This window comes from Strongylocentrotus purpuratus, unplaced genomic scaffold (assembly GCF_000002235.5).
Source record: "Strongylocentrotus purpuratus isolate Spur 01 unplaced genomic scaffold, Spur_5.0 spur5_scaffold_11, whole genome shotgun sequence".
NCBI classification, from domain to species: Eukaryota; Metazoa; Echinodermata; class Echinoidea; order Camarodonta; family Strongylocentrotidae; genus Strongylocentrotus; species Strongylocentrotus purpuratus.
The window spans coordinates 12,407,799-12,424,222 of NW_022145596.1; the positions used below are offsets into that span (position 1 = coordinate 12,407,799).

At 36.7% G+C, this 16,424-nt stretch overlaps 2 protein-coding genes across 3 annotated transcripts in view; one reads left to right on the plus strand and one right to left on the minus strand.

Annotated features, from left to right (window-relative positions):
* The window catches only part of LOC588915 (putative oxidoreductase GLYR1), a 40,774-nt gene that overhangs the window by 12,431 nt on the left and 11,919 nt on the right, over window positions 1-16,424 (minus strand). For both annotated transcript variants that reach the window (XM_030980667.1, XM_030980665.1), the window contains one exon: window positions 15,441-15,540. In XM_030980667.1, the coding sequence (XP_030836527.1) occupies window positions 15,441-15,540 (100 nt within the window). The remainder of the gene's footprint in view (window positions 1-15,440; window positions 15,541-16,424) is intronic.
* On the plus strand, window positions 307-6,004 carry LOC115922230. The gene is made up of 2 exons (XM_030980668.1): window positions 307-782; window positions 2,992-6,004. The coding sequence occupies exon 2, from the start codon at window positions 3,044-3,046 to the stop codon at window positions 4,688-4,690; it is 1,647 nt and encodes a 548-aa protein (XP_030836528.1). The 5' UTR covers window positions 307-782; window positions 2,992-3,043; the 3' UTR covers window positions 4,691-6,004.

Consider the following 16,424-nt stretch of genomic DNA (forward strand, 5'->3'; position numbering starts at 1 on the left):
CTAAATCAGAAAGCCATTCAAATGATCCCACAATTGTCTAATTCTTATCACAAAAGTTAATAGAATACAACCTTCACCTTCCCAATCTCTTTATTTAGCCAATATTTAATAAAGCCCATCGATAACAACGCAATGAATGGTACAGGCAATCACCACTTCTATTCTTTATTCCCACCCACCCCATATTTGTACACCAAACCCTGTCTCATTTGCAAAAGAAAAGTCCCTAATTATGCATGACAATAGCTCTGGTACACATGAGTGGACCGAGCATGTGTGATGTCACTGGCTCGAGTGTATGCATTGGTAAACAATCCCTGAGTGTGTCTATGTGTGTGTGTATTTGCGTATGTGTGTATGCAGTGCATTGTGGTACCTGCGCTGTGTGTGCACAAGAGCCGTATTACCAGGAGATGGTGTAGCCTGGCACCGGATTTCAATAGCGGTTGGTCTTTTTTCCCCCACATTCACATTGGTTGCTCGTACAGCGTTACGCGGAGCTTTCGGTGTCAAAAGAGAACTGCTTCAAAGAGACCAGTCAACCAACTGTCGCGTTATAGTTAACACATGACCAGGATAGACTCATGCGGTACAGTATTATACCAGAATACATCAGTGTAGGATATTAGAAGTGAATTTACTAGCATATTGTTTCTATTTAAAAAAAAATAGAAATGGAGAGATCTAACTTACTATGATGATGGCACAATCACAACTTTGGAAGGATTCTGAAATCATGATGCTTGTTTTTAATACTGGAATGACCTCAGTTTCACATAATAGTAAGTATGCATGCCATTACAGTGTGTCTTGATTCAATATATTCATATCCATTCCTCTTACTTATTTGTAATTGAAATTATTTTTCTAATATCACATTTGCTTCTAACTAAAAAATCCTCAGAAATTTCTACACACACAAAGCTTCCCTCCACCTTTTTGCACTCAAATTTACGGGGAAAATATATTACAAATCTTTTAGCTAGCTAGTTGACCTACAGTATATGAGCATTTCACTAAAGTTTCAAATGAACAAAAATATCACAAGGCAAAAATATGATACCTCAATGCCATATTCAAAGTTTCATATACTATGCTGGGATATTTCATGATATGAATCGGGGCAAAAGCAGCAACAAACATAAAAGTATGAACATCATCCAGAGGTCTCATGAACCCTTGTGAGAAACTGATCAATACGAAACCTATACATGTAGGTTTTGTATAGATCTGTTTCTTAAGAGGCTATAGGCTATAGACATGCAAGTTAAAGGCCCACTGCACTACGGGTAGCTACTTGCGCCCTCTATATAACAAACAATGCCTAATCGGTGACCATTGGTCCCCCATGATCCTCTTTTTCTTATGTTAACTGAGAGCTGAGTTGATGAGATAACCACCTGTCCAGTGACCTTGCAGAGCGGTCTAATCCCTCCTGTAAACTACGGCAGATAAGCTCTAAAGGGTATAAAACCATAGCCAATTTTCTTTCTAATTTTTGAATGGATCAATTAAATATGTAAATAAGTTGCAACGATACAGATTGAGGGTACTGTATTAAAAATAAGAAAATCACATGTCATTTAAATCATGCTAATGACTATATTAAAACTTGATCATATAGACCTATACATACATGTACATGACCATGGAAAGCCTACATGCAAATATCCTTATAAGGACATGCGATGTAAGAACTAACATCCCTACAGGATGTTATTGAAGATAAATTGATGGTCACTGTATTTAAAAGAGGATATGATATGACAATATCAGATGAGGAAATAATGGGATTAATTTGCATATGAATGAAGCCAGGTCAACAGGTATGCAACCACAAGCAATTTTGAAAGTCACAAGCACAGATAATACATTCTGCAACACTGGCTTGATCTTGCACAATAGCCCTAAAATATAACCATCAGAATTGATCTACATGTATATATACACCTATCTATTTGATATTGACCACTACTTTGAACATCATGATTACCAAGCAATAGCAAGAAATATTTTCTGGCCACTAGCTTTTTTCTCAGATATTCAACAATCCCTCTACATATTACGTATGCCTTTTTTTTTTGCTGATAGATTCGACATTCAAAGAGATCTTACCAGTACTTGAAACTGACAGTGCACTGTCAAACACCGTGCTCCAGATAATTTGCTGGAATTCAGAATTGATAGTTTTTACAGGATTTGCCTGTTTTCCTGCATGACCTTCGTGTACTTTTGTCTAGTTCAATCAATTCCAAATCAAATGAATTAAAGGTCTGTAAAATCAGGGAATCACGTACATGTAGCTCTACAGTCTTTTTGTAGACTCAGATACAGTGCGATAAAAGAGGTGGAATTGAAAGTTTTTTAGCTATTAATATTTATATCTTTTTAAATATAACATGCAAAGGCATTTGCCAAATCTATTTGAAAGCAAATGCAATTTATGGCGCAACTATGTTAAAGAAAATTATCATACACTAGAAATCAATCAAATATTTGCCAAAGGCAAGTCAATAATGGATATGAATGAATTGGTCAAATAAACCGAAAATAACAGGGCCTCATGATATTTGTTTTGGAATTTGGTCTGACCTTTAAACTATGATTTGGCAATAATTAGTGGTCATTTGGACACAAGTTAAACAACTAAACAGAACTTGTAGGATTACCATAAAAAGTAATGCCTGTTTATGAGGCTTACACAAATATTACACTGAAGTATACTAATTTCTTGACATATTGATATCATTGATTTATAATTTAAAAAAATAATAATTCACAGAAGCAGAGAAAGATAAAGCTTTAGAACTCCAGGGGAGGGTAGGGGAGGGGAGGGTAGGGGAGGAAAGGAAAGGAGGGGGAAGAAAGAAAAGGAGGGGGAGGACAACAAAGGAAGAAATAGATCAAATGCAATGAAAGCTTCAGCCTCTGATAACCTACATGTATATCGTAAAACATTCACCAATATACATTTCTTTTTTCTCTTCACAGAGGCAACAAGACCAAGACAGCAGTGATACACCGTGATGCTGAAGCCCCAAGGATGGCCGTGGTACTCACTCTCATAGTCCTCAAGAGCATCATGCTCCTCCTTGTGTTCCATGCATACGTTACTGATGGGAGAACTCTCGATACAGCGATGCAGAGGAGAGATGAATGCCCCATCCCATGTTCTTGTTACAACCGCACCGTCATGTGCAATGATATGCACCTGAGGGAGGTGCCTTTCAACATTCCCGCAAGTACGAAAGCATTGTATCTAAACGATAACGCTATTGACAAGTTAGATTTTGGGCTTTTATCGAGACTCAGTGGGTTGGAGGAGTTGCATCTACGAGGTAATAACCTGGAGGGAATCAAGGAGAAAGACATCGAGTTCCTTCCCAGGTTGCGACATCTCGATTTGAGAGATAATCCTTTAGTGTGTGATTGCCCACTTGCCAATGTGGTGGGAAGGAAGTTGGACGATGCGATGCCTTTGGATGTCATATTGGGAGATACAAAATGTGTTACACCTATGCAAGATGAGAGACGAGCGAGTAATGTGTTACGAAGACTCGACTGCAGGCATCGCAGTAGGAGAGGCGAAATGCAATGTCATCCTCAGTACTGCCTCAATGGTGGTACTTGCAGTCTCGATGGGCCATACTGTGAATGCCCAGATTCTTTTGTGGGTCAATACTGCGAGAGACCTTATCCAGCCTTGCAACTTTTTCTAGACGATATTACTCCTAGCAGTGTGAAGGTATCGTGGAGGTCACCACATCACGCAGACAGGTACTATGTCCTTTTCCAAGAACATAGCCTTGATGCTGAACCTAAATATATCTGGACAAAAGAACATTTCTACATCTTTTACAGACTATCTCCTGGGGTATTTTACCAAGTGTGTGTTACAGGATACATAAGTGATGAAGTTAATTTAGATGAATGTTGCAAGGAATTCACCACTCAGCCTCATCCTAGCCGTCCTGAAGTCGAGCACCCGGAACCTCCACCTCCACCTCCCCCACCAGGTAACGGACCCAAAGAGAGGAAAAGTGTCATTCAAAAAGCAGCTGTTATTCTTGGATCAATCATAGGTGTCTGTGCCTTTTTCATCATCTGCCTAACTCTGGTTTACAAATTCCGCACCCTGAGAAACCCTAGGAACTGGGGTGGAAGATCCCCTTCTCCTCCGATAGATGACGAAGCTGAGGCCGCAATAGAGGCCGAAACAGAGGCCGAAACAGAGCTCTCTCAGGATCGGGGACATGACAACAATGCTAGTCACGATGTCTTTGTGGTTTCGGTTCCTGCACCGGACCAAGCAACAGCTCCACCTGAAGATGATCCAATTGAACAAATGAACAGAGTTCTGCAAGCCTTGCAACCATCAAGTTCACGAGGGCAGCATGAGACAGCCTCACCAAACCCTCTAGTATTATATCGTTCTGAACACAGGAACAGGAACACAGCGGCGGAGGACGTCACGGCTCTGTCTCGGGACAACCCCTCAGGGACCACGCCCATCTTCCTTGTGGCAGATGGGAACCACTACCCCCTAGATCCAGCTCTTTCACAAGTTTTATGCAGTGCAATGTCCAGAAGCAACGTTCCTAGGGAGCCCCTCCCCAATGAACCTCCCCCGCCCTACTCGGAGAGGGCAGAGGATGCCCATCCCACCCAGCCTCAATTTGAAACAGGATAGAGGTGGATTGTCCATCTAATGATTAGTGTGAACTAAAATTTGATGCATCTTTAGTTGAAACTCCAGATGAAAACAAATAGTACTTCTGTCACCTCATCTGGTAAAGATGAAAAGCAGAGTCATGAAAGTTTCGTAAATTTGCTTACACATTTTGTTTCAATTCATTGTAAGATTTCTAAGCAATTAATAGGGTCTTTAAAGAAGTTCATCTCAAAATACAATTCAGTTACTAAAACTCAATATCATTTTTTAGCGCATTTTTCATGCAGGATTAGTGTGCAAAGAAAAGCATCAGTAATCAAAAAGCAGACAATCCACACACACAAACTTACTTTAAAAATGAATGTATAGATTATGAAAAATGTGTACAAGTAATTTAGAAAACAAGTTGATTCTGTCAATTTCCAATTGCCTTAAGCGTTAAATGCCTAATAACTGTATGCAATTTTTCAGAACATGTATTGTTTACTGGTATGTGTATTCAAATGAATGCAGTTGGAATAATGATATAATGATACAGAGAGGGTAGAGAGCCAATTTGAAGAAATAAAAAAGAATCATAAATCAAACATAGACTGTGGGGGAGAATGGCAGAAAATAGTTAAAAAAGAGAGAAGGGGGTGGTCTCCGATATTTCCTCATCTAAATCATTTGAAAAATAACCATCAAACAAAATAATTAAGAAATTACAAATAAATTTCAGCATTGCTATGGTATTGTCAAAATTAGCAGCTTACATTTGAACAAAATTCAAGGTACTAGTGCCATGAGCACGCAAAGTCTAAAATATGAGTGTTATATTCAAGATTCAAACATTACCATTGTCATATATTGTTATCCATATCTAATAGGGATATAAGATCAAGGGATATGATATTGAGGCACAGATGCACACTCTATCTACGTCATATTCATGTAATGATATTTGAATTCCAATTTTTCCCTTTATCTAAAATAAAATGGTTATTTTAGTAATGTGAAAAACATGATTGTCGTTTTTTGACAAATTGAGAGAATTCTGCATTTTAGTTTGGTTTATTCCATATAAAATTGTAAATCAGGGTATAATTTTAGAAGAAGCAAGATACTTCACATTGTGCATACATGTACTACTTAATGCCAAAGGTTACTATAATTTGATGCGATTTCACAGGTAAGAAGAATGTATGTCTAACATATTCATGTACAAACTGTACTAAATGTGAAAAATTGACTGAGATATTTATATGCTGTGAAAATTTATATATTTTACTTCAAGAAGATTATGGGTTGTGTCGATTGGCATGTTAAATTAAAGAAACAAATCAAACGCAATATTTCAAACATGTTATTTGTATTTTTTTTATAGGGCAAAATGTGTATAAGGTGTGTTTGAGGGTACTATTTAACTGTTCAAAAAACAAACATGTATGTTCAGAAGATTATGGGAATGCAATCACTTAAGTCGATTCGACAAGTAATGGTCGTTATTCTCCCACTAAAAGCCATTTTCAAGCACCTTTTGTTTTGAGGAAAGTTCTAAATTAGTATTGTCTTTCAAATGCCGTTGGAATTTAAGCTTATCATTTTTTTTGGGCCTGCAAATGGGACATAGTACCCAACATTCACCCACTTTATCTAAATTTCCAAGGAGTTTTTTTTCCCTTCTTCTTCTTCATATGTCTTATATTCTGAGAAAGATTGATTGACAATTTCAAAATTACTTTCACAGCCATCTAAAGATAATAAATAGTACCTTCAAAGCAAAAAGAAATGTGATGTATGACCATGTAGAGAGCAGGAAGGGCAAGAGAGGGAAATAAGAAAAAGTGATAGAGAAAAGGAAATTGGGGAGAGAGATAGAGAGGGTAAAGGAAAGAGGAAGAGAGACAGAGAGAGATAGAGATGGATAGAGAGAGAGAGAGAATGAAGGAAAGAGAGAGAGAGAGAGAGACATAGAGATGGATAGAGAAAGAGAGATAGAGAGAACGAAGGAAAGAGAGAGAGAGAGAGAGAGAGAGACATAGAGATGGATAGAGAGAAAGAGAGATAGAGAGAATGAAGGAAAGAGAGAGAGAGAGAGAGAGATAGAGAGAGGTGGTGAAGGAGATAGAGGGAGAGATACATGTACATGTAGAGGGGAGGGAGAGAAAGAGAGAAAGCAAGCTCTGGGTTCAAACTACGCACTCAAGTGGGCTGTTTGGAGGAGTCATGACTTTTGCTGATAAGACATTCCTACATGTACAGCAAGAGGCGAACGTGGAAGGGCATTGGATCTACATAATTATACATCTCTGTACTGCAAGAGAATTGTCTTATAAATCTTTCTGCTCGGGCCCAGATGAAAGTAAAATATGAGTCAAATGTACTTCCTTAAAGGTAATATGTCCCATTTGCAGGCCAAAAAAATGAAAAAGTTAAATTCCAACTGCATTTGAAAGATTATACTAATTTAGAACATCCCTAAAAAGGTGGGGCTTGGAAATTTCTTCAAGTGGGAAAATAACGACTATTAGTTGTCAAATCGACTTTAGGGCTATAGAGCCCCAAAGTAATAGTCTTGATTTTCAGACAATTGTACCGAATGGTAATACGTTTTATGCTGCGCAAAGATTCAATCAGTTTAATCTTGGCCATCACAAGAAGTGGGTTATTGATGTTGACAAATGCTCATGTACCCTTTACAACTCTTTTCATGTATGTTATTACCAAAGAAAAAAACAAGCCAGTCAGTCACTCAATAGTGTCTGACAGTGAAGTCTAGCAAGTAAACAGGTTTCCTTGCATAATTTGAATATGAGGACACTGCTAACGTTTAAATTTCACAGATAGGACATACATGACATATTCATAATTCCTGCAAAGTTCTACAGAATTTGAGGTTGGCTGCAAAAGGGACATAGTACCTTTAATGCATTGGATTCAAAGCACCATTAGGGCCAGAACTAATGGGAGTAACTTCCTTCAAGCACTGGCTTCCCTACCAGGTCCCAGATTGAAGTAACATGAGATACTTCCGTCTAGCACTGGCCGATAGCGGCAGGATGTCGAGCAAGGATCTAGGTATCACTGGTTACGCTCCTGACATGGTACAACCTGGTACAGACTTCCATATCCAGTCTCGATTAATATGCGGCATGTTCACATCCAGACTTTTTACAACCTGGTACAAACCAACACAGACCTACTTTCACATCTAGATTTGATTAAAATGTGACATGTTCATAGTTAGACTTAATCATTAAATCATGTTTTGTGCTCTTGATGTGGTACATCCCTGATTAAGGCCATTATGATGTGCGAAACTTGATACAGACTATTGACCAAAAGTGATCTACTTAGATCATCTCTCTTTTAATATAAAGGGGCATATTCACATGCAGACTTGATCAAGATATAACATAATGCAGCCTGGAACAAATCGACGCTTTAAATCTACTTCAACATCCTGACTTGATTATCACCTAGGTCATGTTCTGATTTAGGCTTTATCTGAACATGTTTCAGCTCTTGACATGGTAAACACGCAGCCTCGCACAGATCAACACAGATCTACATACACATACCTACTTGATCAAGACATACAGTATTCACATCCAGACTTAATCATGATGTGAGATGATGCAAGCTGTATGGACGTCCACATCTTGACTTGATTAATGCAGGGCAAGTTCACATTTAGATTTAATCATGATATGTGATGCAAGCTGGTACAGACCAACATCATTCTCCTTCCACATCCAGTCTCAATGCATACAGTGAATGTTCACATTCAGACTTAATCAGGACATGTATGTGTATCTTCACACTTGACACGGGACATTCTTGACTGAAGTCATATTCACACTCAAGCCTTACTTACTTATGCCAATACTCGATACAACTTGGTATGGAACAATAATAATCTACCTCCATATTCATATTTGATTATCAATAATAATAATATTCTGTTTTTATATAGCGCTCAATAGATCGATCCAACGATGTGCCTAAGCGCTTTACAGATATATTCATATTATATTATGACAGATCATGTTCCGATTCAGACTTCAATCAGGAAGCCTGGTAATGACAAACGGAGATCTACTACCATATTCCTCCTTGATTAATACCGGGCATGATACAAGCTGGTACCAACTAATAATTAATTTTTTTATTTTTTATTCCAACTTGATAACAAGTTCTGTTTCGAATGTAAGGCTTCCGGGGAGTAATCTCAAATGGTAATGGACTTTCTTTTCGGCTAGCATCCAGTATTAGTTCACATCTAATTGAACTTTATTTGATTCCAATCACAGTAAAAAATGACATAATACAGTGTTGTAAAAAATAAATCTGTATAATATGTCCTTTGGAAAAACAAAAATAAAAAAGACATGGTTATATCTCCTATAAGTATAGAATGGAAAAAAGGTACATCCGTAAAAGCCACAAGGGCTTGATGAATGGGCGTACCCTGAGCTCGTCACAATATAAATTAAGAATAAAAAGCTTAGTCTGCTGAAAATGAGTAAAGGAACGAACAATGCATTCAAGATATCATTTAAGAAGAACTAAAATAAGATACAATGACAAGAAGTGCTGCTTACATTTACACTTAAATGATTTGGTGAACTGAATTGATTGAAAAGAATGAGGTAATGTGTTATCAATAACAAAATCAAGCATGCGATCTTTATTTACTGGGTGCAAACCAAAAATTTCTTGACAAAAAGTCCTGTTTCGTTTTTGATTAAATCAGAATATTCATGTTGAGCTCTTGATCTCCCTGTCACACCAACTAGACTGACACCAGACAGACAAAACAAATACAATTCCCTTATTGGCTAATGATTGGTCGGTTTGAAGTGCAGGGTTTAAAGTTGGCCTGGCGGTGTGCCTGAGGTCTGACATGGTACCCTGGTACTGACCAACACTGATGTGTTCCCACATCCGTGATACATCAATACATGGCATGTTCCCATTCAGACTAATCAGGATTCTATGTACCCTTGATGTGATACATGAACAGCCACGTGCTGCCCAACACACATCATGCTACGAGCAGTATTGCTGTCTGGCAGTGTCCTGTCCTGTTTATATCAACGAATTGCATTTCTAATGTGTATGGCATCGAGATCAGGTTTTGATGATTAAGTACTTTCAGTCTCTCATTCATTCTTTCTTTCATACAAATCTACAACAGTTCTGATTGAGGTCATGTTCACATCAAAACTAAATTAACTTCTATTGACCAACATTAATCTCCTTCCATGCTCAGGGTCAGACATGATCATGATATTTTCCTGGACGGTTCAAAAGATGACATTTTATGTCTTTCGTAGAGATCTCTGATTCCTTATTACAAGGCATGTTCACTTCAGGAGACAATAAGTTTACTCTAGCCACAATGTGTTATCATTAAGAGATTACAATTTACATCTTTTTCTAAATCCTCAAAAAACAAGAACTGTCAATCCTCTTTCATAACTTTGCTCAGATAGATTGTTTCTGTAGTATTTCACAATAATTTTTCTGAAGGTTTTCAGAGTTCATTCATTTTTTGTTTAATTCTTCGCTCATTGTATCACATTTTTATGGAGGGCCCTCAAATTGAAAATGGCATAATATTAATATTTAGCAATGTAGAGTTTTTCTTTTTATGAAATGGCTCTTTAAAGGCTGGCTGTACAACTTCAGCCAGAAGAGATTAGACCACACAGCGAGGTCACTGACAGGTGGCTATCTCATTAAATCAGCTCTCAATTAACATAAGAAAAGGAGGATCATGGGGAACCAACAGGCACCGATGGGGGAAGTTTTCTATATAGAGGAAGGAAGTAGCTACCAGTAGTATAGTCTGGCTTAAAGACCATTAGTGGCATCAAAACCAACAAAACCACAGTTACAAATACATGTCATATGTTTTACAATTTACAGCTATATAGAGATAATAATTTTCACGTAATTTTGGCTAAATGATTAAAATAATTTGTGCTAAAATTTGTCACACTCCCCCCCCCCCCCCCCCCCAAAAAATGACATCAGAAAGTCAATATTCTAGACAGCACATGAACTTAAACTTCTTGCGATATAAAAACCTGTCATACATGTACCCAAATAGAACAAGTTACATCATTCTCAAGTGCATACGTGGGAATGTCAGGCTATATTCCACCTTGCAAATATGATACGATAATCTTATCTTTAACCTGGCATGCCATTTTCCCTGATAGCAAAAATAAAGATAACCCTCTAAGTCTTATGGAGCATAAAGAAAAATACATGTATGACTCATAAGATAGTATTTGCTGACACATATGCTTTTGAATAGTAAGATATATGTTTCAAATTTCTCAAGTAGGCCTGCAGGTTTATCAACTTGAGTAGCTCAAATAACATTTCATTAAAAACTTTATTGCAATCAGTTCCTATGGTCACCCATAAACAAATTTTTTTTTCAAAAGGTGATTAACACATAGTTTTTCCCATATATATATATTTTTTTATTTTTGAACATCTGTGAAATGTGAATCCATCATAGATTTTTTTTTTTTAACAAACATTAACAAACATAACACACATTATATTGTAGCTTTTTGCTGAACATTTTTCTGTTTCCTTTTGCTGTGAAGAATATCAGGAACCTTGCAAATTCCTGTAACTTCCTAAATATATCTAATTGTGCTGAGACTTACTTCTTTCTCTTCAAATCTACAGAATTAGAAGGAAAAAAACGTTTTTACTTCAAATATTAACCATTGCACTATTTTTATCAGCCAATCTGTGATAAGCCTGATACAGTCTGCCCACATTATTTTTTTAGTGCATATTACAATGTATATTTAAGTGGATGGCAGCTCCATAAAGTTTCAACAACTGTAATCAATCTTTCCAAAGTTGTGCCACATTAATCTTATTTTATCCTACAGAGAGTAACAAATTTGGCAATGATTTTTGTGCACATTCAAAAGCAAAATCATACACGAACACAGGCACATATGGTAGACACAAACTTCCTCAAATAATATTTATGTGTATCACATTCACAGGTGCAATATAAACACAAATATTTTGACATGAAATTTCACATTCAAGATTTATTTTACCCACTTGATTTCTAGTGAAGTGGACATGATTTAAAAAGAAAGAAAAATATTGCTTGGTTTGCAAAGGGCCTTGCCCGTTGTATAAACATTACCTTGTCAATTGACAAAAGGTTTCCTCCCTCATAAAGGTGACATGCAACCTTTTCTTCCTCCTTTGTTTAGATTGGCACACTTTATTTGAACTTGGTGGTTGGAAACTTTCATGTAAAAAGATTAATGTTTGTCACTAGTGTGTAATGTCTTAAAATTGGTCTCATCCGCTACATTGAGATATAATACCGTGTGAAACTTGCTATATTTATCTTCATTTCGTAGGAAGATGTCAAAAGCAAAATGGGAAAATGTGACTTCTATAATTTATTTGTTTTCTTGGTAATATTGCTGGTAATCTTATTCTGGCCTATTGCATCATTCAAATAAAAAACTATAAATAGAATCTTTAAATCTAAATAAAGAGTGTGTATTATTCCAAGCTAAATATAAGAACTTTTACTTTGAAATAAATTAGCAGAATCTTCTTCTTCTTCTTCTTCTTCCTCCTTCTCTTCTACTTTTTCTCTTCTTCGTCCTCTTCATCCTCTTCTTAATCTTACCAACCTCGTTTCTATGCTTTCTTAACTCTACACCACCATCATGTTCTTCTTCACTTTTCTTTATCTCCCTTTTATATAAAAATGAGTTAGGGAGATCAAATACTAATAAGAAATAAGAATTTTGAAGTTAGATATTATTTTTAACAATTTATTCATTCAAGTTCAGTTCATTAATTTGATGTCATTTAATATGAATGTTTTTATATATTGTATTTTACATTTGTAAAACATTGCCCAATTCGGCCTTGTAGGCCGCGATGCATTGTTGTTCTTTTATTCTCAATAAAACCATTATCAATTCAATTCAATTCAATACGATATATGCTCGTGCTACAATAACTATGCAGCAATTGCCTACATTAACTTAATTCCATTAATCCGCCTTTGACCCAATACTATACCTAACCCTAACACTAAAACCCAACCGCAACCCTTTACCTTTAGTCTTGACTAAATAATGCCCGGAGCAATTATCACCAGAATTAATGTGCCAGCAATTGAAAAGATAAGCATTAAAAAAGATAAGCATTCGGAAAGGCCGACAAGGCAAGTCTGGGCAATGTAACATACAGCAAAGGCAAAATTTGTCTAGGCAGCTTCTATATGTACACACAGGATCATCGTAGTTTTAATGTTTGCAAAACCTTAGAAGTTTTAAACAACTATCACTCACAATGAGGGTTGACGCGGGACCGAAAACAATGAGCATTGAAAGCTGGGCGAGCAATTATGACCGTTGTGACCTTGCAGTCATCAGCAAGGCACATAACCGTGAGTGAGGATTTCCTGCGGCTCGTAGTTATTGCCCTAACCATAAGATCGCTCATGGTTAAAAACCTAAAATTAATGTAAAGTTGCAGACATTCAAAACCATGACCTAAACCATAAGTTTGTGGACCCTTCTGTTTGTACATGTACACTTCTTATAAAGATATCAGGTTGCTTAATCTCTCTCGTAATTCTTAGAAAAACAAAATGTAGTTCTTATCTATCCAATGACCAATAAAGGATGAATGGTCTTATTTGTTGAAGAAGTCGACACATTGTCATGTATTCAAACCTACAATACCTGGTTTTACAGGTCAGTGTATTATTTGGCATTCTTAAATATCATTATCATCTAGTATTGATGGGGTATGATCTACTAAATATCATTCACCCTCCTGGTCATCCATCCCTGGAAGGAATGTTTCCATGTTTGTGCCACTGTTTAAAGCCTATCTGCACTAGTTTGGCCAGGAGGGATTAGACCTCCTTGCATGGTCACTGACAGGTGGTTATCTCATCAATTAGATCTCAATTAACATATTAAGAAAAAAGGGCTTAGGTTTGCTATATAGAGGACGCAGGTAGCTATAAGTAGTGCAGTGGGGCTTTAAATGATATAGTGAAAAGAGTAAGAAATTTTGGGATACAAGATGCAAGGAAAAAGTGACATGTGCAATTTTACTAATGTAGACTAGAAATTCTGGAGCATTGTAAGTTTGAAACCACCTAAAAAGAAAGTCCTTCCAATAAGATTAATATCTTGATCTTTATCACAATGCTTGTGAAAAGAAAAGAAATTGCATGTTTAAGACTAACAGAAACAAAAAAAGGAAAGAGAAAAAATATAATTGTCTACATTGCCCAACAATCCTCGCACTCAAACATATGCTATTAATTATCCCTTGGACCAAGCTTCCTGCTACGTAAGTTATGAATGGGTCTAGTGGTAAGACCTTTGTCTTCGCCTTTGTTTATACAGACCGACTCTGACAGATCCTGGCTCAAAAATTAGTTGCGTCTTTTGGATGGGAACTTGATTCATACATTGCTCTTTCTTTCTTAACAAATTAAATTGGATCATCAAGATAGGCAGTAATCACGTGTGCCTTATTTCAAATAATGCAGATATAATGGAAATTAGATTGACATTGAGGGAGAAGCATTTTATGAGACTTATTGCATATTACACAATATCAGAAATTCTGTTGATGAGATCTAAATTCACAGGAATGTACTCAATCAAAACAGCAAACAGAGTGTAAATTATAGGTTTTAAATCCAATCAATCAATCCCCCCAAAATGTATTTTTAAACGTAACAGTGAAAAATGCCTTTCTAGCAAATTTGCATAGAGTACAATATAATCTATACGACTTGTGGTAGTCATACTTGGAAATATTTGGAGATTTGATTAATAAAACAAAAGCCAAATAAATAAGCCTATGCAAAAGCAAGATTTATTGAAGGAAGTGTTCTTATAGAAATGGGGGAGGAGGGGGAACTCAAGAGTCATTCATGGAGCACTTTCAGACGTGATTATGTTTCACTGCACAAAGTGGAACTTATTCATGTCAAAAATATAATATTATTTCTAATCATAGTAGAGTACAACCTGTTCATCAACCAATTCCCCCTGAACAAACCAACTGCAGTATAACACTTATGATCCATTATCAAGTTCAAAGTGATTCATTAAGCTCCTAGTACACTACAGGAGCAATTATTAAACAGCATACACAGCGGAATATATCTAGATGCAAAATATTTTTTTAGATATTTAGGTAATTCATGATACGTGCCATCTCTGTACATGTCTACTGTTATGTATTTCTAATCACAGTAGAGTACACTGTTCACCAATCAATCACCCATGTGAACAAAACCAACTGCAGAATTACACGTCTTGTCCATGCATAGAAGCAATTCCTGGAGCACCTAGTACTACAGAAGCAATTATTTTTCAATGCAGGGTGTGTTTAGCTCAACCTATCCATGTACACAAAATAGACAATATTTGGGGTCATATGTGAAGGAAAGATGGGTGATAGGAGAGTAGAGTCTTACTATTTCTGATATCCTTGTCTAGACAGTAAGGGGTGGGTGGAGTAAAAGGAAAATGAAGGGGTGTGTACATGGCAAGAGAAGGAAAGATGGGTGATAGGAGCATAGAGTCTTACTTTTTCAATTTTCTTTTTCTTACTTGATCCTTATCTAGACATTAAGAGGCGGGGGAGGGGGAGGGGGTAGGGGAGTAAAGGAGAAATGAGGGGGAGAGTACATCGCAAGAGAAGGAAAGATGGTGATAGGAGAGTAGAGTCTTACTTTTTCTGATGTCCTGTTCCAGACAGTGACTTTGTGACCTGCTTTGATAAGGTTCATTGCCATACCGGTACCCATCAGACCAAGACCAATGAAACCGATCCTAACAAAGATGATGGAGAAAAGAAGAGGACAAAAAAGGGTTAGATACTGTGAAACACATAACAGCACATGCATGTTGACACACAATGTACTTGGTACAATGGATTGAAATTGATAATTTCCCAAAATTATTTAGGAAATAATAATCTAGAAGAATTTACTTTACAGTCAGCAAGAATTAATAATACTCATGGCAGAGTAATACATGGTGAACAAGTCAATGAACCAAACAATAATATATCTATTTAGATAGCGCAGCTACTATATAACTATACTCTACTGCGCTTAACCCTTACTGTACTGGGCTATTTTGAGCACCTCATGACTGGGGGAGGGGGGCCTAAGAGGCCTAACAAAGATGATGGACAAAGAGGCCCCCCCTCCCTATGATATCGGCCATCGAAAGTCCGATGAACACGACAATGTGCATGTTTGTAGATATTTACGTAAGGAACAAAATGGTATAATAAGTTTTTTCCTAATATGCAAATTTTTGTTGTTATAGCCTAATTAATTATGCAAAAGAATGTTGAAAATGTATTGAATAAATGTTTCCTTCATCTCAAATTCATGAGGTTACATTATTTTTATGATATTTGAAAATGCATAGGTTAATTTGCATAAATTAGGAATACGCATTAATGAATATCAAATCTGGAAATATACAGGGAACTAGAATCATTACAAAAATTTTCAGACTCAACTTTTTGAATGTTAATTGAAACTCGTTATTCATATAAAACTTCTTTTCTAAAGGCCCGGTCACACAGAGGGGACGCATGGGGGACGCACGGCCGGTGCATTGGAAATTTGCAATTTTGGCCAGTGCGTTGTCGTTCGCTAAGTGTGCGTTACTCGTTCGTCGAGCGCGCTGGTCCAACGCTG

What these genes read in the sequence shown, in the direction of transcription:
- LOC115922230 (XM_030980668.1), top strand. Translation starts at nt 3,044, where the DNA reads ATGGCCGTGGTACTCACTCTCATAGTCCTCAAGAGCATCATGCTCCTC.